This window comes from Camelina sativa, chromosome 5 (genome assembly GCF_000633955.1).
Source record: "Camelina sativa cultivar DH55 chromosome 5, Cs, whole genome shotgun sequence".
Taxonomy (NCBI): domain Eukaryota; kingdom Viridiplantae; phylum Streptophyta; class Magnoliopsida; order Brassicales; family Brassicaceae; genus Camelina; species Camelina sativa.
The window spans coordinates 33,390,855-33,414,152 of NC_025689.1; the positions used below are offsets into that span (position 1 = coordinate 33,390,855).

The 23,298-nt window shown below is 32.5% G+C and overlaps 3 protein-coding genes across 4 annotated transcripts; 1 reads left to right on the forward strand and 2 right to left on the reverse strand.

Moving 5' to 3' along the window:
* On the reverse strand, nt 4,518-5,105 carry LOC104788375. Its single transcript, XM_010514125.2, has one exon. The coding sequence runs from the start codon at nt 4,966-4,968 to the stop codon at nt 4,636-4,638; it is 333 nt and encodes a 110-aa protein (XP_010512427.1). The 5' UTR covers nt 4,969-5,105; the 3' UTR covers nt 4,518-4,635.
* Nucleotides 10,786-13,790, forward strand: LOC104789811. The gene is made up of 6 exons (XM_010515457.1): nt 10,786-11,412; nt 11,501-11,710; nt 11,876-12,191; nt 12,360-12,808; nt 12,890-13,094; nt 13,444-13,790. Exons 1-6 carry the CDS (start codon nt 10,786-10,788, stop codon nt 13,788-13,790), a joined length of 2,154 nt encoding a protein of 717 aa, XP_010513759.1.
* LOC104788376 (meiosis arrest female protein 1) lies at nt 15,247-17,746 on the reverse strand. 2 transcript variants are annotated; one of them, XM_010514126.2, is made up of 6 exons: nt 17,660-17,746; nt 17,395-17,485; nt 17,279-17,311; nt 17,147-17,199; nt 16,695-16,929; nt 15,247-15,712 (listed from the first exon to the last, which is right to left on the reverse strand). In XM_010514126.2, exons 2-6 carry the CDS (start codon nt 17,480-17,482, stop codon nt 15,423-15,425), a joined length of 699 nt encoding a protein of 232 aa, XP_010512428.1. In that variant the 5' UTR covers nt 17,483-17,485; nt 17,660-17,746; the 3' UTR covers nt 15,247-15,422. The 2 variants fall into 2 exon arrangements, with proteins under 2 accessions (XP_010512428.1, XP_019101727.1); XM_019246182.1 differs by having other exon boundaries at nt 17,395-17,488; nt 17,660-17,744.

Sequence of the window (23,298 nt, forward strand, 5' to 3'; positions counted from 1 at the left end):
TCTATTTTGAAGTGTTGGCATGGTTGTTTCAAATTGTTGTTGTTTTTGTTTCTTTGGAACCTTGGTATATTAATATGAATAAGCATAAATACAGGAAAGTTGCTATACAGACAGGAGCGGTTGTAGATATTAATTTATTGGGGACAACATAAAAACAAAATAAAAAATGTAGAGGGGGAGAAATGCAAATATCAAAGAAAATAATAGAAATTGTTTTAAATTTATATTGAATTTTTTTTTGCTCTATTTTTGTCTGTTGGTGATCTGAGATTCCAACTTCTTCGACTTTCCAGGTGTTAGCCATCATGTTTCTTTCTTGTCATGTGCTCTATGTTATAATACGAAAAACGTCTTTCTCATATCCGGACAATTACAATATGTTGAATTCATACATCAAACTATTTACTGTGCTTAAACATACATGTAATTTTAAAATATTTTGAATTATACCTAAACTTTCGATTTTGTAAAATTACATACCTACACTTTCGATTTTGTGGCTAAATATACAAAAACGTGTTTAATGTGTAATTTTGTTAAATTTTTCTGTTAGATTCGTCTAACCTGGAATCCACGTGTACAGATAAACTTAGTTGAGAAATTAAAATTGAACCAAAACAACTTACCCTAGCCTCGAACCCGTAGCCTTTTACCATTACAAACCAACAAGCTTTTTACCATTTGAGCTACTGAAAATTTTGTTCCGTACAAACGAATATATATCTATATATATAAAGTTAACTTTGCTCACTTCTCCTTCCTCCACATCAGCTTCCACCTAATCATTGTTTTGCATAAAAAATATTATTTTTAATATTCATTCATTTCATATTTACTATTTATAATTGATAATAGTAAAAAATAAAGAAAAAATGAATTAACTAAAATTAATTAAATTTAAAATAGTTTAAATAATAATATAATATTTTAGTAAATAATAAAATTAATAATTATCTAAAAATGAATTAAGTAAAATAAATGAAAATTTTAAAATATTAAAAATAATACTATAAATTTGTTTTAGTAATAATGTTATTATTAAAATTATAACCAAAAATGATTATATTCCAAAATTTAGAATGGGTTAATGAGTTTTAGAATGTAAGTAAGAATTTAATGCATGGTGGAGTAAAAAAACAAGTTATGTAATTGTATTTATAAAAATCTAAACATGTGCAGGAGGTAAGTCCATTTGCAGAAGGCACCATCACACCCGGGATCGAGTCCCGGTTCCTACGAATGTAGGAATTTGGCTAATAGGCTGGACAAAAAAAAAAAAAATCTAAACATGTAAATAAAATTGAAGTGAAACATTAGTTTCTAAGAAACATATACCATAAAGATTTATTATTAAATTTTACTTATAAGATAGAAAATATTAATTACTTAACTTAACTTAAATTAAAAGTTTTGATCTAAAACAAAGACATTGTAAGAGGCACACTTTTTTTTGGAAAACATATGAAAAAAGAATTTTGAAAAGATAATCTATCTAAAAAAACAAAATCAATGGTCAGGAAATATAGAAAAATGATATGTAAGGCATTACAAAAAGTGGCATGTGATTTGTATAGCATACATCTCATAACGTATATTATCAACTGGAGCTACAATTTTATAACATGATACAAAACATATATAACAAATATAACATATATATATATTATCAAATGCTTTTAACCCAAAACATTGGCAAAAACAACATATTTAAAGTACACTATGTTTTTTTTAGAAGACGAAGCTGGGGTTGCATCACAAAATTAACATCTGTAAATAACATATGAGATTGTAGAAAAATATGTAACTTGGATTAGTGAATAGATATTCATTATGGGGTTTAAACATTTCATCATTTAAGCATTCTTGACTTAGTCGGAAATTCTATTATGGCAGATGATGCATTTGGACAACCTCATTGTAGCGACATAACACTAAAATTGTTCCTGAAACTTTGTATATTCGCATTTAATGTAGGATATCGATATGTTGAAATGGTCTCTATAATTAGGTCAATGATCGACATTGACGTTAGAACTTTTAAAATTATGTTTTCATGAGATATGAATATGGAATGAATTCTTTTAAAGATAAAAGGTCACAAGATTGTCGACAATATTATTGCGACAGTAGACAATATATGTTATATATAGATTAGTAAAATAAGTACGGCACTTATATATATTTATCTTTTAATCTTCAAATTATATTCATACTTAATGATTCTTACTGATATAAATTTTAACTAAAATCCCACGTAAAATCGCAAATAAATATAACAAAAAATATTATCTTCAAAAATATAGGGGGATTTTTAAAAATACCCCTTTTTCTATGTCACTTTTCAAAAATACCATTTCATGATGTCTATTTTCAAAAATACCCCTTTTCAATATATAAAATGACAAAATTATAAATCCTAAACCCCAAATACTAAACCCTATCCCTTAAAAACTATACCCTAAATGTAAATTGGGAACCCAAACCTAAAAAAAAAATCTAAAAATTAATTTAACATGATGTAATTGTGTAAAAAAGGGCAAAAATGAAAATGTATAAAATAATGGACATTTTTGAAAATGGATATGCCAAAACGGGTATTTCTAACAACTTGTCAAAAATATATATGTTGTATATCACTGAGTAAAGTAAGTTTAGTATTTATATAAATTTATACTCAAAAGTTGGAAAGATTATATTTGAGGTTAACAATTTCTATTGATAAGAAATATTTAAAATTAAAATCCCGCGCGTGCGCGGGTACAAATTCTAGTATATATATAAAGTTAACTTTGCTCACTTCTCCTTCGTCCACATCAGCATCCATCTAATCAATTTTTTTTGCATAAAAAATATTATTTTTAATATTCATTAATTGCATATTTATTAATTATAACAGTAACAATAAATAAAAAACGAATTAACTAAAATTAATTAAATTTTAGAATAGTATGAACAATAATATAATTTTTTAGTAAATAATAAAATTAATAACTATTTAAAAAATGAATTAAGTAAATTCAATGAAAATTTTAAAATATTAAAAATAATACTATAAATTTGTTTTAGTAATAATATTATTATTAAAATTATAATCAAAAAATGATTATATTCCAAATTTGAGAATGGGTTAATGGGTTTTAGAATGTAAGTAAGATTTTAATGCATGGTGGAATAAAAAAACAAGTTATGTAATTGTATTTATAAAAATCTAAACATGAAAATAAAATTGAAGTGAAACATTAGTTTCTAAAAACATATACCATAAAGATTTATTATTAACTTTACTTATAAGAAAGAAAATATTAATTACTTAACTTTATTTAACTTAACTTAACTTAAAAATTTTGATCTAAAACAAAGGGGCACACTTTTTATTGGGAAAACTATGAAAAAGAATTTTGAAAAAATAATCTATCTAAAAAAAAATCAATGGTCAGGAAATATAGAAAAAATAATATGCAAGCCGTTACAAAAAGTGGCATGTGATCTGTGTAGCATCTCATAAGGTGAAGCTACAATTTTATAACATGATATAAAATATATATAACAAATATAACATATATATATATAATCAAATGCTTTTAACCCAAAACATTTGAATTTGTTCCAAAAAAAAAAACCCAAAACATTGGCAAAAACAATAATTTAATAAAAATAATCTATCTAAAAAATAAAATCATTGGTCAAAAAATATAGAAAAAATGATATGTAAGCCATTAACATATATATATATATATATATATATTATCAAATGCATTTAATCCAAAATATTGGCAAAAACAACATATTTAAGGTACATTATGTTTTTTTTTGAGGAGACGAAGCTGGAGTTGCATCACAAAATTAACATCTGCAAATAACATATGAGATTTTAAAAAAATGTGTAACTTGGATTAGTGAATAGATATTCATTGTGGGGTTTAAACGTTTCATCATTTAAACATTCTTGACTTAGTCGGAAATTTTATTATGGCAGATAATGCATTTGGACAACCTCATTGTAGCGACATAGCACTAAAACTGTTCATGAAACGTTGTATATTTGTGTATGTAGGATATTGTTAAGTTTAAATGGTCACTATAATTAGGTCAACGATCGGTATTGATGTTAGAACTTTCAAAATTATGTTTTCATGTGATATGAATATGGAATAAATTCTTTTAAAAATAAAAGGTCAGAGGATTGTCAACAATATTATTCCAACACTAGACAATATATATTATATATAGATTAGTAAAATAAGTACGGAATTTATATAGATTTATCTTTTAATCTCCAAATTATATTCATATTCAATGATTCTTATTGATAAAAAATTTAACTAAAATCCCACGTAAAATTGCAAATAGATATAACAAAGAAATATTATTTTCAAAAATATATATGTTGTATATCACTGAGTAAAGTAAGTTTAGTATTTATATAGATTTATACTCAAAAGTTGGAATGATTATATTTGAGCTCAACAATTTCTATTGATAAAAAATTTTAAACTAAAATCCAGCACGTGCGCGGGTACAAATTCTAGTAAACATATAAAAAGGTTAAAGTACAAAAGATCCAGCAGTTGATACATTATTATTACTTCCAAACATCAAAGAGGGGATTGATTAAAGTCGATTGTTACGTTTTCCTTAAGCCGCACAACTACACTTACACCTGGAAACGCAGCGTTTACACTCGAACAGCGACGGCTTGGCCGTGATGTCGCAACCACACGTGGTTGTGCATTTCCTTTGATTCACACCTCCCCAAAGGCAACGAGCCATGCATCGGAGCACCGGCACGCACTTGGGACAAACATAATTCATTTGCTCCGCCATGCATGTCTTGCAGCTGTTTCGTGACGGTGGATGCCGGCAGACACTAGCGGAGCCGGTGGCGGCGGTGGCTCTCGAAATCGAGAGCAGGATTATGAGGAAGATGAGAGAAGGGAAGAGGCTTTGAAACTTGTAGGTCTTCTTCATGTTGGAAATTTGGTTTCGACTTGTGAGAGAGTTGAAATGAGTATTTCTTCGAGAATAATATTGGCTTTATTTATATAGAGGTTTTATACGAAAATAGTTGTATAATCAATCTATTGGTTACTTGGTTAGGTTAGGTTCTCTAGTGACTTCCACAAGAGTTAAATACGAGATTGATAGTGCTGTGCACCAAGGATGCATTTAAGCGAGGCATTCATTATTTGTTCTTGAAGTGTGCAATTTCCTTAAATGCGTTCTCGATCAATCTCTTTTTTTTTTCTCAAACATATTTTAAATATTTCATGTAACACAGACATATAGTAGAAAAATGTTTGGCATAAATTTATAATCTATCTTTAACGATGAAGGATGACGTGCGTATAGTCAATTTATTCTACAGCAGATAAAATCATGTTATCTCTATATTAGTAAAAGAAAAGTACAAATCAACTTCTGGGTCGGGTCAATAACAAAAAATTATCCGAAATTGAAGATTCGAATACTTACTAATCGGGCAAGAAAACGGATTTGGATTAGAGGTGTCAAGCGGGCTCCATGCCCGCGGGCCTAGCCCAAATAGTATCTCTGCGGGGTGGGCATGGACACTAAATATTAGGCCCATTAAAAAGTGGGCCTTGCGGGCCTAGCCCAAGCGGATTGCGGGTTATAGCGGGTTATGTCCGCGGGTTGGCGGGTCGGCCCGCGGTCTTCAATTATTAAATAAAAATAAATATTTAATATAGATATATAACTATTTTATATTATTTTAAACATATATCTTTTAAAATTATGTGACAATACAAATAAATTTAATATAAAAAAAATTAAAACATCTATAAATAATCAATATAAACATTAATTTTATTTAAAATTATTTTTAAAATTATAATTTATTAATTTTATTTTATTTTGATAATATGTTATTTAGGCCCGCGGGCTGGCCCGTTAACCCGCTGGGCTTAGCGGGGCGGGCTTGGACATAACTTTTACGTTCGCGGATTTAGCGGGCCGGCCCGTCGCGGTCCAAAAAATTGAAACTGCCCACCGCGGACGGCCCAGCTGGACACGGGCCGGCCCGTTTGACACCTCTAATTTGGATATAACCATTTACGTGTTTTAGAAATCGATTTAGGATTTTTGTTATTAATAATGACATCTAATTAGTTTTACATAAACTGTTGTCAATAGGGCTTTAATTTCGGCACAGTTATAGAAGTATCATTTAGTTACAAAGATATCAATCTTTAACAAAAATTTATAATTACAAAACTGAACCTAATTGTAAATTGTAGTTACGTAATTGATTTTCTTAAAAAAACTACAGTGGTTAATCGGATATTTATGGTCCCTCTAATTTAGGAAACTAACAAAATTAATCTTATTAGTAAATCAAATGAAGCTTCAATTTGGGAAACCTATTATAGAATAATTTCTATGCTAAACTAACAAAATCCAAAAATATCATTTAGTTATAAATATATATATATATATATATATATATATATCATATGTTTGCCAAATATCAAGTTTTCATCTGATTGTTAGTATTCTAATTGATTTCAAAAACAGAAAGATCATTAATCACGAAAAACCCCAAAAATATTTCCTTATATGATTAGAATTCAGTATTAAATTATTAATACAAAATCAGTTACAAAGAGTATATTCAATAAGTTAGTTTAAGTAATTACATTTTTTTTGACAAACAGTTTAAGTAATTACCTTAAAATCCAAAATTACCATTAATATTCTAAATATATTTATATAATTACTATTAGAAAATCACTTACATTTCTCTGCCAAAACAGATTTTTCTAGAAGACTTCAATTTACTAACCCTACAAATCGACACCCATCCTCACTATATAAAGCAATACATTTGTGGAACAAAATATCAATTGTTTCATTCCAACTTTCCTATGTTTTGTTGAAGCTTTTATTTTATTTATGAACTTTTTTTGTTGACAAACTGTTTCATTTGTTTTCTTTTATCCAATATGATATGTATTAATGTTTTTTATTTTTATTTTACAGGAACATCAAAAACATTGTGAATCTATCAAACTCATATGTTATGTGATACGGGTATATACAAAAATTCATTCTTTTTTTTAATTATGATGCAGATTACGACTACAAACCGAATTATGATATTGATTAATATTTTTTTATTGTTTTTTGGACATATGAAGCATTACAAAAATTATCAAATTATGATATCCTTATGTTCGTATATACATAATTTGACTTAGTATATGAACTATTTTACATTTTTGTAAATAATTTGACTTAATATATGAACTATATTGTTTTATTTTCTGAAACTAACATGTTGCTTAAATATATTTATATTTTTTGGACAAAAATACTATATATATATATAGATGTATCTCTATCTTAATAAAAGAAAAGTACAAAATTGAATTTGAGTCGTGTTAAAATTCATGATCATGATTCCATGTTCTTAGATATAGATAAAATATTGAATATATCTTTGTTTCGTATTTTAACTTTGTGTCTACCATTTTATTACTATCTAAATCATATATATTCGAATAGAAAGAAAATTTACGTAGACTGTTTTGGTGGGTCGAAGTTCTATGTGCCCTTGCAAGTTGCAATTAACAACAAATCGGCAAGCATGAACTCTTCGACTCAACGTTACAAGACACATGACCAAGACAAGATAATTAGTACATAAAAATGGAACATGTATCAAAGTCAAAACGTTTGGCAAGCATAATTCCAACCGATATTATACTATTTAATCTTTTATTTATTTATTTACTTTTCGTCTTTGACCAATTAAATTTATATTAAACACATTATCTATTTTTTCTACTGTTTTGTCCAAAAAAAGAAACAGTATTCCAAATTTCCAATGGTAATACTTATTAATCGTAATTTTTTATTATTTATATTAAAATTTGAAAACTATACGGTTTTTGAAATAATTTATAGTAAAAAAATTACCTCATTTGGATTACGTAATATAGACTTTGTAATATTACTTTCAGAACAAACAGTGACCAAATATATACTCCCTCTGTTTCACAAATAGTGTCATTTTAGAGAAATTTTTTTGTTACAAAAAAAATGTCATTCTACATTTCCAATGTGCTTTTTAATGCTACATTTTCTTTTTTACCCCTAAACCCAAAGCTCTTTTCATTGAATTTAAACAATTAATCACCAATTAAATATGGACAAACATGTATAATTCAAACTTTTCTTAATTTGTGTGAAATGTGTCAGAATGACACTCTTTGTGAAACAGAGGGAGTATGTAACAACACTACATTATTAAAAATGATCCGAAAATATAAATTGATATATTTTTTGGATTTAAATTTCTGCTGTATTATAATCATATATTATAAGGATTTACAATATCTATAATATCCTAAACTTTTACTTCTCAACAACATATTTTTAAAAAAAAAAGTCAAATCTAATCTATCAAGGAGTGGCCAACACCCAAAAACGTGGCAGAAGTCAGGAGCTTTCATGGTCTAGCAAGGTTCTACAGGCGATTTGTACAAGACTTCAGTACTATTGCAGCGCCACTTACAGAAGTTGTCAAGAAGGATGTAGGATTCAGATGGGGGGAAGCACAAGAGAAGGCGTTTTCAACCTTAAAAGAGAAGCTTATCTCTGCCCCTATTCTCTTACTTCCTGATTTTATGAAAACTTTTGAGATTGAATGTGATGCTTCTGGAGTGGGTATAGGTGCTGTTTTGATGCAGGATAGGAAGCCAGTAGCTTACTTCAGTGAGAAGCTAGGAGGATCGACATTGAACTATCCTACATATGACAAGGAGCTGTACGCCTTAGTTCGGGCTCTTCAAACGTGGCAGCATNCCGATTTCGCATACCAAGAGGATCCATGAGGGAGCTGCTGATCAGAGAAGCTCACGGAGGTGGACTAGCTGGACATTTCGGAGTGTCAAAGACTCTACTTGGACTGCAAGAACACTTCTATTGGCCTCAAATGAAGAAAGACGTTGAGAAGGTTTGTTCTAGGTGCCATATATGCAAAATGGCGAAGGGTAAGGTACAGCCTCACGGCTTGTACACTCCTCTACCGATTCCTTCTCAACCTTGGACTCATATTTCTATGGATTTTGTTCTTGGCTTACCTCGAACCAGAAATGGTAGAGATTCTATTTTTGTTGTGGTTGACAGGTTTAGCAAGATGGCTCACTTCATTGCAAGTCACAAGACGGATGATGCTGTTATTGTAGCTAACTTGTTTTTCAGGGAAGTAGTACGCCTACATGGAATGCCTCAAGTAATTGTCTCTGACCGAGATACCAAGTTTCTAGGACACTTCTGGAGGACGTTATGGGCTAAACTAGGAACCAAGCTTTCATTCTCAACCACATGTCACCCGCAAACAGATGGACAAACCGAAGTGGTGAACAGGACGCTATCTACACTTCTCAGGACCTTAGTGAGAAGCAATCTCAAATCCTGGGAAGCATTATGCTACCCTATTTTCTCCTTTTGAAATTGTTTATGGTTTTAATCCACAATCACCTCTAGACTTGATCCCTTTACCTTTAAGTGTGAAGTGTAGCTTTGATGGCAAAGAAAAGGCTGAACAGGTGAGGAGGATACATGCTAAAGCTAAGGAGAACATAGAGAAAAGGACCAAGCAATATGAGAAGCATGCGAACAAGGGTAGAAAGGAGCTCATTTTTGAAGAAGGAGACTTAGTGTGGATTCACTTACGCAAGGAAAGGTTCCCAGAAGAGAGGAAGAGCAAGCTTCTACCACGAGCTGATGGTCCATTTGAAGTCATCAGGAGGATCAATGACAATGCATATCAGATTGATCTTCAAGGTAAGTATACCATATCATCTACATTCAATGTTTCTGACTTGCTCCCTTATTATGCAGATTCCGATTTGAGGACAAATCCTTTTGAAGAGGGGGAGGATGATATGATCGTGGCAAGCAAGGAGCCAGAGGCTGCAGAGCAACCGGAGGTGGTGGGAAGGATCACTCGTTCAAGAGCTAAGGAGATGGCCAAGGAAGCTCATTCACTCATAGTTGACGGGTCATTCAACCTACCAAGGATCCAAGTCTTCAACATATCCACCTTGAAGACTTCACCCGGTAATGAGGACTAGGTAACTTAGGTGTGAAGTTTGTACTCTTTTTCCCATAGCTGAGTTTTGTCCCAATGGGTTTTCTCAGCATGGTTTTTAATGAGGCAAATGGATCACTACGTCGAGTTATCTAGAAATCATTACCAAAGGGGGAATAATGTACTTATGTACTAGTTCAGCCGACTTCTATACTACTACAGGTCGCCTAGACGTTTTGCTGTTTTTTTCTTATTTCCTTAAAACGTCTTGCTGTTTTATTTTGAACTGCCTGTTGTTTGGAGTGTCGAGCCTAGGGTTGATTATAAAACCTAAAAGCTATGCCTCTTTTGTTTTTCAGCGAAGAATTATGTTGTAACAAGTATTGTTGATCTTTCTTCTCTCAATTTGAATTCTTGAATGCGTTTTTGATTTCTGGGTTTCTATACACTTTGTGATTCAGAATCCCTTCATTATCTTACAATCCATTTAACCACCTAAACACCTAACACCATCGAACCATTGTTTCTTCATTCGATTTCGCACATCATCACCCAAGATCATTCGTTCATCATCATCCTCTATTCACATCGCCTATCACTCGGTTATCAGCCTTCATCAGAGTTCTAGTCCTAGGGAAATCCTATTAAGAACATGCGTCTTTATATGTCCAGCTGTCTCCTATGGCGCCGATTAATCCGAGCAGACGCTTGTTTCGTTTTGAAGCGGCATGGATGTAGCATCCAGGGTTCAAAGACTCTTACGAAGTTCGTGGGATGAGAGACTGAACACTTTGGAAGCTCTTAAAAGCTTGCAAAAGACGCTCAAGCGGTGGAACAGGAAAGTTTTTGGAGATATTCAGAAGCGTAAGGAGGGATTAATGCGGGAGATAAAACTGGTTCAAGATTCCCTGGATCATACACAATCTGATGATCTTCTCAATAAGGAGGAGGGCCTACTTAAGGAGTTTGAGGCTGTCTTGGAGCAGGAGGAGACGCTATGGTTTCAGAAGTCAAGAGAGAAGTGGATTGTGGATGGGGACAGAAACACTACGTTCTTCCACACCTCTACCATTATACGTAGGAGAAGAAACAAAATTGAGATGCTGAAGGATGATACCGGTTGTTGGATTTTGGATGCGGGGGAACTTGAGAAGTTGGCTCTTGCGTACTATCAACGGCTTTATTCTTTAGAGGACTTAGATGCAGTGGTCCCAGCTTTACCAATGGAGAGATTCATTCCCTTGTCTTATGATGAGAAGATCAGGTTAAACAAACCGTTTACGAAAGAAGAGGTGGAGAGTGCTGTCCGAAGCATGGGAAGTTTTAAAGCCCCAGGCCCATATGGCTTTCAACCGGTTTTTTTATCTGAAGAATTGGGAGGTTGTGGGTGATTTAGTCATTCGGTTTGTTTTGGAATTTTTTCGATCCGGATTACTGCCACAGGAAGCTAATGACGCTATTGTAGTACTCATCCCAAATGTGGGGAAGCCGGAGAAGATCTCACAGTTTTGCCCTATCAGTCTTTGTAATGTTCTATTCAACACCATTACAAAGGTGATGGTGGCGAGGCTGAAGGAGGTGATGATGAAGCTTATAGGCCTTGAGCAGACTAGTTTTATGTCGGGGCACCTTATCACGGATAATACTGTGGTGGTACAGGAGGCGGTGCACTCAATGCATTGTAAGAAGGGGAGAAAAAGATAGATGATGTTGAAGTTGGATTTGGAGAAGGCGTATGATAGGATACGCTGGGACTTTTTGGAAGATACACTCCGAGTGGCAGGGTTGTCGGAGAGTTGGGTTTGTTGAATAATGCAGTGTGTGACTGATCCTTCCATGTGCTTGCTGTGGAATGGGGAAAGGACGGAGTCATTTAAGCCACTTCGTGGGCTACGTCAAGGGGACCCCCTGTCACCATATCTTTTTATGCTATGTTTGGAACGCCTTTGCCACTTGATTGATACGTCTATTCGGGAGAAGAAATGGAAGCCAATTAAGCTATTAGTTTATGGTCCGCGGTTATCTCATATTTGCTTTGCTGATGATTTGATACTGTTTGCTGAGACTTTTCTTGCTCAAATCAAGGCTTATAAGGGGAGTTCTGGAGAGATTCTGTGTCGCCTCGGGTCAGAAGGTTAGCCTCGAGAAGTCCAGGATCTTCTACTCAGATAATGTCTCTAGGGAGCTTTGGAGTTTAATTAGTGCTGAGAGTGGAATAAGGTCGGCGCATGAGGTTGGTAAGTATCTCGGCATGCCAGTTCTCCAGAAGAGAATTAACAAAACACTTTTGGTGAGGTGTTAGAGAGGGTTTCATCTAAATTATCGGGTTGGAAGGGACGCTCTTTGAGCTTTGATGGAAGGATCACACTGACTAAAACGGTGCTTTCATCAATCCCTGTGCATACAATGAGTATTATCAAGCTACCACAAGCTACACTTGCGAAGCTAGATAGCATGTGTAAGTCTTTCTTATGGGGGAGTACGGCGGATAAGAAGAAGCAGCATCTGCTTGCTTGGGACAGAGTGTGCTTACCTAAGGTGGGGGATGGCCTTGGTTTGAATCACGCAAAGGAGATGAATGTAGCTCTTTTGGCGAAAATAGGATGGAGATTGCTTCATGATAATACTAGTCTTTGGGCACGTGTGGTTCGGAGCAAATACAAAGTTGGAAACATTCATGATCGGAGCGGGATGGTGGCTAAAGGGAACTGGTCCTCTACTTGGCGCAGTATAGGGCTTGGTCTCAGAGAGGTAGTATGTCGGGGACATAACTGGGTGATTGGGGACGGGAGAGAAGCTAGATTATAGACAGACAAGTGGTTAACAAGTCAGCCTTTAGCGGAGGTGAGTATAAGGGCGTTGTCAGTGGAACAGCAGAGCCTCTCTGTTCGGGATTACTGGTCTGATGAAAGAGGTTGGGATTATACGAACCTGAGTCCTTTTCTTCCCGAGGAGGTTCAACTCAGTCTCCCATTGATGGTTGTGGACACTGTTACCGGAGCTAGGGACCGTTTAGCGTGGGGGGACACGACTGATGGCAAGTTTACAGTAAAGTCAGCCTATCAGTTGTTGACAAGAGATGTGACCCCTAGCCATAATATGGGAGGTTTCTTCAAACGTATTTGGCGACTCGTCGCCCCAGAAAGAGTAAAGTGTTTCTTATGGCTGGTAGCGAATCAAGTGATAATGACTAATGCAGAAAGAAGGAGAAGACAATCACGAAGGACGTGAGTTATGTAAAAAACATAACTCACGTCCTTCGTGATTGTTAGGCCATGGCAGGAGTATGGAATCGACTTGTCCCGTTGCGTAAGAGGTCGAGTTTTTTTTGCTGCATCTTTACTAGGGTGGTTGTATGAGAATTTGGGTGATGAATGATGGTTCAGTCTCGGAGGTGGGAGTATGGTATACGACATTTGCCATTGCAGTTTGGTGGGGATGGAAGTGGAGATGTGGTAATGTTTTTGGTGATAATAGATTGTGCCGTGATCGAATTCGTTTCCTTAAAGACCTGTGGAAAGAGGTCTCTGCAGCCAATATGAGAAGGATGGCACAGCGTAATGTTGTGGAGAGGGTGGAGAGAAGGATTAGTTGGGTTGCTCCGACAGTGGGTTGGTTCAAGATAAACACTGATGGAGCGTCTCACGGCAACATTGGCCCTGCTACAACAGGAGGAGTGTTGCGAAATTTTGCAGGTGAATGGTGTGGAGGGTTTTCGCTTAACATTGGTTGATGCACTGCACCATTGGCAGAACTATGAGGGGTGTATTATGGATTGGTCATTACTTGGGAGAAGCGAGTAACAAGAGTGGAACTTGAGGTGGACTCTGAGATTGTGGTTGGTTTTCTAACGACAGGGATTGGAGAACTCACCCTCTGTCCTTCCTCGTATGTCTGTGCCATAGCTTTATTGCGAGAGACTGGATAGTCCGTATTTCCCATGTGTATAGGGAAGCTAACCGTCTTGCGGATGGGTTAGCAAACTATGCATTCTCTTTACCAATAGGTTTTCATTCTTTTCTTTTAGTTCCTTCTGATGTTGTTTCGATTTTGAGAGATGATGTAATTGGTACTTCTTGTCTACGCCAAGTTCGGGTGTAGTTTTTTCTTTCTTTTAATAATAATACTGCTGGGAGTTTAACTTCCCAGTGTTTTACCAAAAAAAAAAATTACGGTGCAAAAACATAGATGACCCGACCAACAAGAACAATTCTTGGGTTCACCCCTAGGGGTGAACCTCTCTTATTCACCCCCTCTTAATTAAGAAAACAAATTATTAATTAAAGAAACAAAATCTGTATATAATTCAATTTTAATTATAAACATTATATTATAGTTTTTAATTATAACATCTAAATCCAAGTTACATTTTTATACATCCAAACCGACATATAATTGTGTTTAATTGTGTAATTTAAACCACTCTTTTATAAACCTAAATTGAAATACAATTTTTTTTAATTGTAAAATCTAAAACATAACCACTCTTTTATAAACCTAGACCGACATATTATTTACTTTAATTGTAAAATCTAAACCCTAACCACTATTTATAAACCTAAACCGACATATAAATTTCTTTGATTGTAAAATCTAGACTCTAAACACTAACCACTCTTTTGTAAATCCAAACCGACATATAATTTTGTTTAATTATAAAATATAAACCCTAAACCGTAATCACTCTTTTGTAAACCCAAACCAACATATAATTTCGTTTAATTATAAAATCTAAACCCTAAACCCTAACCACTCTTTTGTAAATCCAAACCGACATATAATTTCGTTTAATTATAAAACCTAAACCCTAACTACTATTTTGTAAACCTAAACCGATATATAATTTCGTTTAATTGTAAAATCTAAATCATAATTATTATTTTGTAAACCCAAACCGATATATAATTTTGTTTAATTGTAAAAATTACACTCTTTATAAACCAAATCGACATAATTTCCTTGTTAAAAAAATATACAGAATTTGTTTACTTTTGTATTTGTTATTTAATTTGTTTTGTTGTTTTATTTTTATTTTAATTTATTTTATAAAGATCATATGACATGGCGTTTTGTTGAATTTTGATTGATTTTGATTGGTTAATTAAGAAGGGCGAATAAAAGAGGATGTGAATAGAAGAGGCTCAACCAAAGAATTTTCGACCAACAGTGGCATTTTGTTTAAACAGATATCAAATTTTAATACTTAAATATGGTCCATTTCTCTAATTATGAATTAAGAAAAACTTCAAACATTACATTAAAGGGTTCGTGCATAGGAACGAGTGTATTAGCAAAACAAATAAAAAAAAAAAGAAAACCCTTTTCCAAAGGCTTAAGTCAAAAGCCCTCAGTGTCCTGTATTTCTTCACTTTATTAGCTGAGCAATTCCTGTCTTCGTGAGTGGATTTCCTCCAGCTAGTAAACTCGTCCAAAGCCAAACCTGATTTCCCGCAATGACGAGAGAAGGGGAGGCTCCATTTAGAGGCACTCCTAGAAGGATGTTATACCTCCTCAACCTAAGTTGATGTAAGGCGACCGAGTAGTCTTTATCGCCGGAAATGACCATAATATTAGCAGGGTTAGGATTCGTCATTGTCCAGTTAAAAATATCTCCAATGATCTTATAGTCACTCACATCCTTATCATCGTTATTTTCTGAATAAGGAAATAAAAGAAAACAAACTTAGAATGTTTGATTATCAAAAAATTAAAAATAAAAGACTTATGTATTCAACTTGACATTTTAAGTGATTTGTGTAAAAGTTACAAATCCTATGTTATTCAATCATGGATTTTAAAAAGTCTCCTGAAATCCACTGTTATTGAACTGATGATTTAAAAATCTACTTTAAAATCCACTGTTATTCAAAACAGTTTGTGGATTTGAATTTTAATAAGTTTTAGGGATTCTAGAGGATTTGAGAGGATTTGTTTAGTTAAAAATACAGAAATCCAAATCTCATGGTTTTAGGTGGGATTTGAAATAATTTTCCTATAAATCATATCAACTTCCCTAAAATCTACAAAAATTCCAAATTTCCTAAATCCCATCAAATCCTCCAAAATCATTGTTTCAATACACCCCTCTTATAGCCATGTTTGATTGTTTTGGACGAAGAAAGGGTTTGCAGGTTTCAGGTTATGTTGTTCTTTTCTAAAATCTCTTTTATTGACAACAAGTAAAAAAAACTTTTCAATACAGTATGAAGATTTAAAATGTTAACAATAGATTTTGCCTAAGTACTCAACATGTTTTTTCCCAGATTATTCCCCTTTTTAAGGCTTAAAAGAAGACTGTATCTTATGGTGTTCATACTTAAAAATTGAATGAAAATTAACTATTCGTTGAATACTTTTGTTTTGGTTCGGACGTAATAATATCGAGAATCTAATTAGATTTGTAAATTTTGGTAAGATTTTTGACGATTGTTTGGAGAAAGAGAGTATATTGAATTTGTTAGCAATAATTCCAAAAATTTAGATCGATTTGTTAAATTAAAATTTTTATTTTGCTCTTTGAAATTAGATATCGTAGTGACATTATGATGTAATGATTTTTATAAGATTTTAGGTTATTTTTTTTTTTCAAATGCTTTCAATAAAAGAAAAATTGAAAGAAAAAAAGGAAAAAATTTACTTGGGGGAACATGATGCAAGTCTATTCCAGTAGAGATCAGCGCCTGCTGGGTCAAATGAGGAATGAGTTGCATATCACCGAAGGCATAGATGGACACGGGACCTTGGTAATTCGCTTTTTCAAGCGAGTCCCTAATGCTTCTCCCTAGGCGGCGGGCATCATAACCCTTAGGAATGTGGCAATTCTCCGTGTCCCACCATACAGCTATTTTGGCTGTCGTAAAGTCTATCCCCTCCTTCGTAAAGGAAAAAAAACAATGAGATTGATAACGAGTTAATTGAATGCATTATAAAGTTGGAGAAAAAGTAATGTTTTATATTATGAGGTTTAATAATATAATTACATGTAATGGATTCACAGAAGATATAATTTAAAAAAGCCAATTTACTAATGTGTCATGTGCGACATTAATCGATTAAGAAAATAATAATAATATAGGAGGATTATATTACCTGTGGTGCTGAAGTTTGAGGTGGCGAACACAGTGGAGGTGGTGCATGAGTGGCTGAATTTTTATCATTAAAAAAAGTTATATACAAATTAAAATTTCCAAAGTATAAAATAAAAGAATCGACGACCGGTACCAAATCCCGGACATAGTGGAGAACGACGAGACCCTATTAACAAAAAAAAAAAAATATTTAAAAAAAATAGTGAAAAAGAGAGAGATAGGGAGAAAGAAAAAAAAACAAACATTTACCCAGAAATCGGCTGATTCCAAATCGATCAGCGACGCTGGCTGTGCGAAAGACATGCATAAACATCATTTTTTGAAAAATCGAATCCATACCCTGCTGAATTGAATGGTAAGAGTTATTAACTAAGTAATAATGCAAACAAAAAACAGAACTCTGTTAAAATCCGATCCGATTGTACAGATCATAATCCGACTCAGAAACAGATCGAAACCCAAACGTAGGATCAAAAAACAAAGAGAACGAGGGGCTGAGATCGAGAGAGCTTACCAGGATGATGTTAATAGCCGGTGCCTGCAATAGATTCTTTTATTTAGTTCGATGGAGAACAATGCCTTTTATATATGAGTATCACACACATTAGGTAAAATGATACAAAGTAGGGTTTAAAAAGTAGTACAAAGCTAATTAGATGTGACCCATGAAGGCCCAATACCTTTTTTGACAAACGAAGGCCCAATACCTACATGACCAAAGTTATATTATTTCGGACCATTTGTTTTTTCTTATAATATGGTCTTGTTCATTTTCAAGTCTCTCGATTGCGACAGAAAAATAGGCAAAAACAGCTCATACTAATATGAAGAGGAGTTGCTAGGCAAAAACAGCTCATACTAATATGAAGAGGAGTTGCTGCCGGTGTGAAAAAGAGTCGCTGCACTGTTCAGATGAGCTGCCGCAACGATCGCTAGAAAATCCGGCAACTTCTCTCTCCCCCTGCGACATTTTTTCTCTCCCTCTGTGACACGTCCGCATCTTCTTCTTACCCTTTCCGTTGTCGTTTTGTATTTTAATTGGTATTATCACCGCCGTTTTAAGTTGTCGCCGTCGCTGTTTCAGCGATTTGAAAACGAACAGACCCTATATCTTTTTCCTTATAGTATTATTATTATCTAACAGTTCCCCCTAATATATGATGTATGTATTGTATCCATTTCGTATAAAAATCACTACAAGAAAATTCTTTTTAAATGATCAATTACGTAGTAAATCGTACTACCGCATGAGCATATATTTATATATATTTTTTAATTTTTTAAATTAGTTGTTATAATATTTTATTATATAAAGTTTGGTTTTCAAAGTTAGTAACTCACCAGATCATGACACATGTCCGTTTCAACAATCAGAATTTAAAATTAGAAATTCACCAGATCGTGTTATGTGTCAAATTTAACGATCAGAATTCATAGTTTTCTTTTTAAACATTTAAAACTATAAAAAAATAATTGAAAAAATTATAAATTAAAATAATATATAAAACTGTAAAAAGATAATTATAATCTTATTATATTAAAAATAACTTTGTTAATTCTAAAAGGAAAATGATTGTAAATACACCTCCTATATAAGCAAATAGATGATGATATATTTTTCACTAAATAAAATAATTTCTACTAACTTTGTTTTTTTTTTTTGTAAAAATGAATATACAAATTCAAGATAACAACATAAATTATATAACACTAGATCAACTAAACAGAAAGCATTGTTATTGTTGAACGATAGTACGTCTTACAAGAAAGTGGGAAGAAAGAAATTTTTTAAAAAACAATGAGATCATTGGAATAAATTTCCTCCTACTTGATGAGAAGGTAAATTTTTACTCTTTCAACCAAAATATTTACCAAAATATTTATTTCTTTATTAATTAAGTAATTTATCTAAATCTTTAATTACTTCCAAAACAGGAAAATACTATTCAAGGCTCTGTACATTATTCTCTTAAGGGGGGGGTTATTGGTTTGGGATTTAAAGAGACTTTTAATGATTTAAAAAGTTATGTAAAATATGTTGTTATTCAATTAAGACTTTTTAAGACTCTTTTAAAATTTAGTGTTATTAGTTGTGGATTTGTAAAAAGTTATCTAAAATCTTCATAAATCTAGTGTTATTGGATTAGGAGTTTTATCAAGTCATTAAAAGTTTTATGTTATTCAAATAAAACAAAAGAATCGTGGATTGTTAATGACTTCAACTATTATGTTATTGGTTTAGGATTCTATATTATTTTCTTCATAAAAAAAGTATGTAAACACTCTCATCAAATAGAAAGATTGTGGAATCATAGTCCATGACTTTTTGAGAAGAAAGAGAGATAAAGAAAGAAGAGAGGGTAAACACTCTCAACTTTGACGCAAATTCTTCTTGACTCAACTTTGTACAGCGGAAACAGAATTCTGTAGGCGACACTCTTCTTGACTCAACTTTGACGCAAATCCTTTATACACGCTCAACACAATTCTCACGGTTCTCGTATGAATCACGTCCATATCAAGAGCGAGCTTCCCCATTCTTTTGAGCAAACTTCCAATCAATACCTTTCTTACATCATCTTGGCTTTTCTCGCTGCCTGAAGTAAGAGCCAAGAAAGTAGACCATACTTTCCCTGAATCATATAGTACAAAGGCTTCAAGGAACTCCGCTTGCTCATCCTTGTCAAGACTGGACCAGTACTCATGATCTGACTGTCCAATCCTTAGATGAAGACCAGAGACGGCAAAAACAATATTCTCTGTGACAATATCTTCTTCCGTAGCATCACTGTTTTGGTCGTTGCCTTCTTTTGCAATGGCATTCATCTTTAACTGGAAGCAAGAGAATTTTTAATATATGTTACATACAATAATGGCAAGAGAACTTTTTTTTTTTCCACAAAAGCGTTGAATCAAAAAAATATTGTGCAATATTTTTTGAGAAAGAGTTTACAAGATTTTATGAGAGACTTTACAAGAATAGGAGAATCAAATCAACAAGATTTTTAAAACTTTCTAAACAATCACCTAGAATCCTTCATTTTATACTTTTCATGATTTTATTTGAAGTCATTAAAATTCTCTTAAAATCTCAAACAAATACCCCCCTTATTGAAAAGTTTGAACATCGATTATGTGAAGGAAGTCTTATTGAAATTTGCAACTTTAATGTGCAAGTTTGCAATAAGAACTACAAAGTCTCTGATAATAAATTGCATATGATATTAACAGAGAGAACCACAAATGCAGACTGGATCAACAATTTTGTAAAATACCTCTTGAAAAATTTTGATTTAGAAATCATGAGGATTTAGCTAAACTGAAAGATATGACACAACATCTATACGGTAAATATTCTTTATTTTAAATTTTCAAATTTTATAAATATATATTTAAATTAATGTGTTTTTCCATACATATATAATTGGCTATATCAAAAATATTAAGAAACGGATGTTCGTACTCCTACTACACCCATTCTAAGAAGGGTTACTCTAACTATATTGTTAGAAAGATACATACTTTTTCCCTTGATAAATCCCTCTCCATACTTTAGTAATGAGAATTGCTATTATCTTATATATCTTATTATATAAAGCTTGATGACAAAGTATCTTATTATATAAAGCTTGATGACAAAGTTACTCATTAACAAAATCGTGACACGTATCATTTATATATCTAACACTTTTACATGTGTCCAGATTACTGCTCAATATGACCACGACATGTGTCAAATTAACGATCTTAGATTTTGATTCATGTCTAAGTTAATCGCTAGAAAAAAAAGTTAACAAAATATTTACCAAACAAAAAAAACTAATCCAAAAGTAAAAAAGAAAAATTTACCTATGACCGTAAGGAAATTGAGGATATGTCTTATTGGATAAAGATGTATATAAGTGGTATCTCATATCAAATCAAAACCTTAAGTACGCTAGCAAATCATGAATACCAAATAGACAATTCCAAATCATGAGCAACCGAAAAAATTCACTAGCAAAAGAAAACGGGTATCATGAGTGATTATCATATTGCTATGATTGAAAAGACATTTGCAGATAAACCTCATATAAGGCTAGATTTAACTATGCTTCATAGATGGATAGCCAAACTAAATTAATGTGTAAGTACAATATTTATATAATGTTACACATATTTTCGACTACTTCCACCTCTCTAACTATTTTCACATTTATGAATAATAGACATCATATTATTTTAATTTTTTTTTCATTGTATAACATTGTTTACCAAAATATTGGGTTCACAAATTACAACTTCGCAACTTAAACGATGGTAAGGACTTTTATTATTATATAAAGCTTGATTTCAAAATTACTCATTAACAAGATCGTGACACATGCCAATTGTATCGATAAGATATCGACAAGTATCAATTCAATATATTAATTTTTTTTAAGTTCTAATTCTATCCATACATAAGTAACAATATATATATATATATAATTGAACTAATTTCTAATTATTAATTTAGTTCTGCTAGATTTTTTTTTTGTATTTTATATAATAAGTAAGACATATATAAATGTTGGTTTCAATTTAGTTATTAACATGATCGAGACAAGTGTCAAGTTACTCATTAACATGATCAGAACTATATTCTATTTTTATGTTATATAATTTTATAAATATTATATATGAGATTACAATACATAAAAACGTTTGTGACATGTATCATGATTTAATTTAAAATATTATATTATTTAGAGAATTTCTTACTAATGCCCCTTCTTTGATATTCCTTTTTAAAAATGCCCCTTATGATGACCATTTTTAATTATATCTTTCCTTTTTTTCTTAAAGACATTTTTGTCCTTATTTTATAATTATACCGACAAACTTATTCGATCTTCTCCTTCATCGATTTCTCCGTCGTCGATTTCTCCGTCGTCGACCTTATTTGCCTTCGTCTTCGTCTCTTCTTCTCCGTCGTCATCTATCCTTCTCTGGAGACATCTCTCCTTCTCCGGAGACATCTCTCCTTCTCCGGTCGGATCTCTTTTTCTCCGGTCTGATCTCTCCTCCGCCGTAATCACTTCTTCGCCCGTCGTCTTAGTTCTCTCTTTTACTTCGTCGTCTCTTCTTCTCCTATCGTGTAAGCTTGTTTCAATTTCAATTTTCTGTTAGCTATTAGATTGTTGTTTCGATTTCAAATTTGATGTCAGAATTTTTTTTTAGGTCTTACGTACTTGTTCTTTTAGATCTGTTCGTGATAATAAAGTCCTTTATTAACTATTAGATTGTTGTTTCGATTTCAAATTTGATGTCAGAATTTTTTTTTAGGTCTTACGTACTTGTTCTTTTAGATCTGTTCGTGATAATAAAGTCCTTTATTAACTATTAGATTGTTGTTTCGATTTCAAATTTGATGTCAGAATTTTTTTAGGTCTTACGCACTTGTTCTTTTAGACATGTTCGTGATAATAAAGTCTTTATTAGATCTTTGGACATCTACTGTTATTCTTTGATATAGTTGTTGGGATATCTCTTCTTTTAATGTAGTTTTGTAATTCGTGATATTAGTTTGTTTTCTCAGGATTTGTTTGGATGTACAAATGATTGAATTGTATTCAGTATGTGGTTTGTGGAAGTTGAACAACAACATTCATTGGGAATTTGAGATGGATAATGAAAGGGGAGCTTCTTTGATTAACATTGATGAGAATACTAGATTTAGTGAGTTGGTAAAAATTCTATTAGAAGATTTTGACATTGATATTCAGGCATAATGTTTAAAGCTTAGTTATTCATTGCCTGCTAAGNCAACAACATTCATTGGGAATTTGAGATGGATAATGAAAGGGGAGCTTCTTTGATTAACATTGATGAGAATACTAGATTTAGTGAGTTGGTAAAGATTCTATTAGAAGATTTTGACATTGATATTCAGGCATAATGTTTAAAGCTTAGTTATACATTGCCTGCTATGTCTGCTACCATAGGTAGTATTCCTATCTTTTTTAGAAATGATAGGCAGCTTAAAGCTTTTAAACTCAAACATGCACAAAGTGGAGGAGTTCTTCATCTATGTGTTACGTTGAGGATTTTTGTGTGACTGTAGAGCATGTACTTTTAGTAAACTCATTCTCTTATTTTTTCTAATATTGTTTTAGAAAAGTAACTGATTTG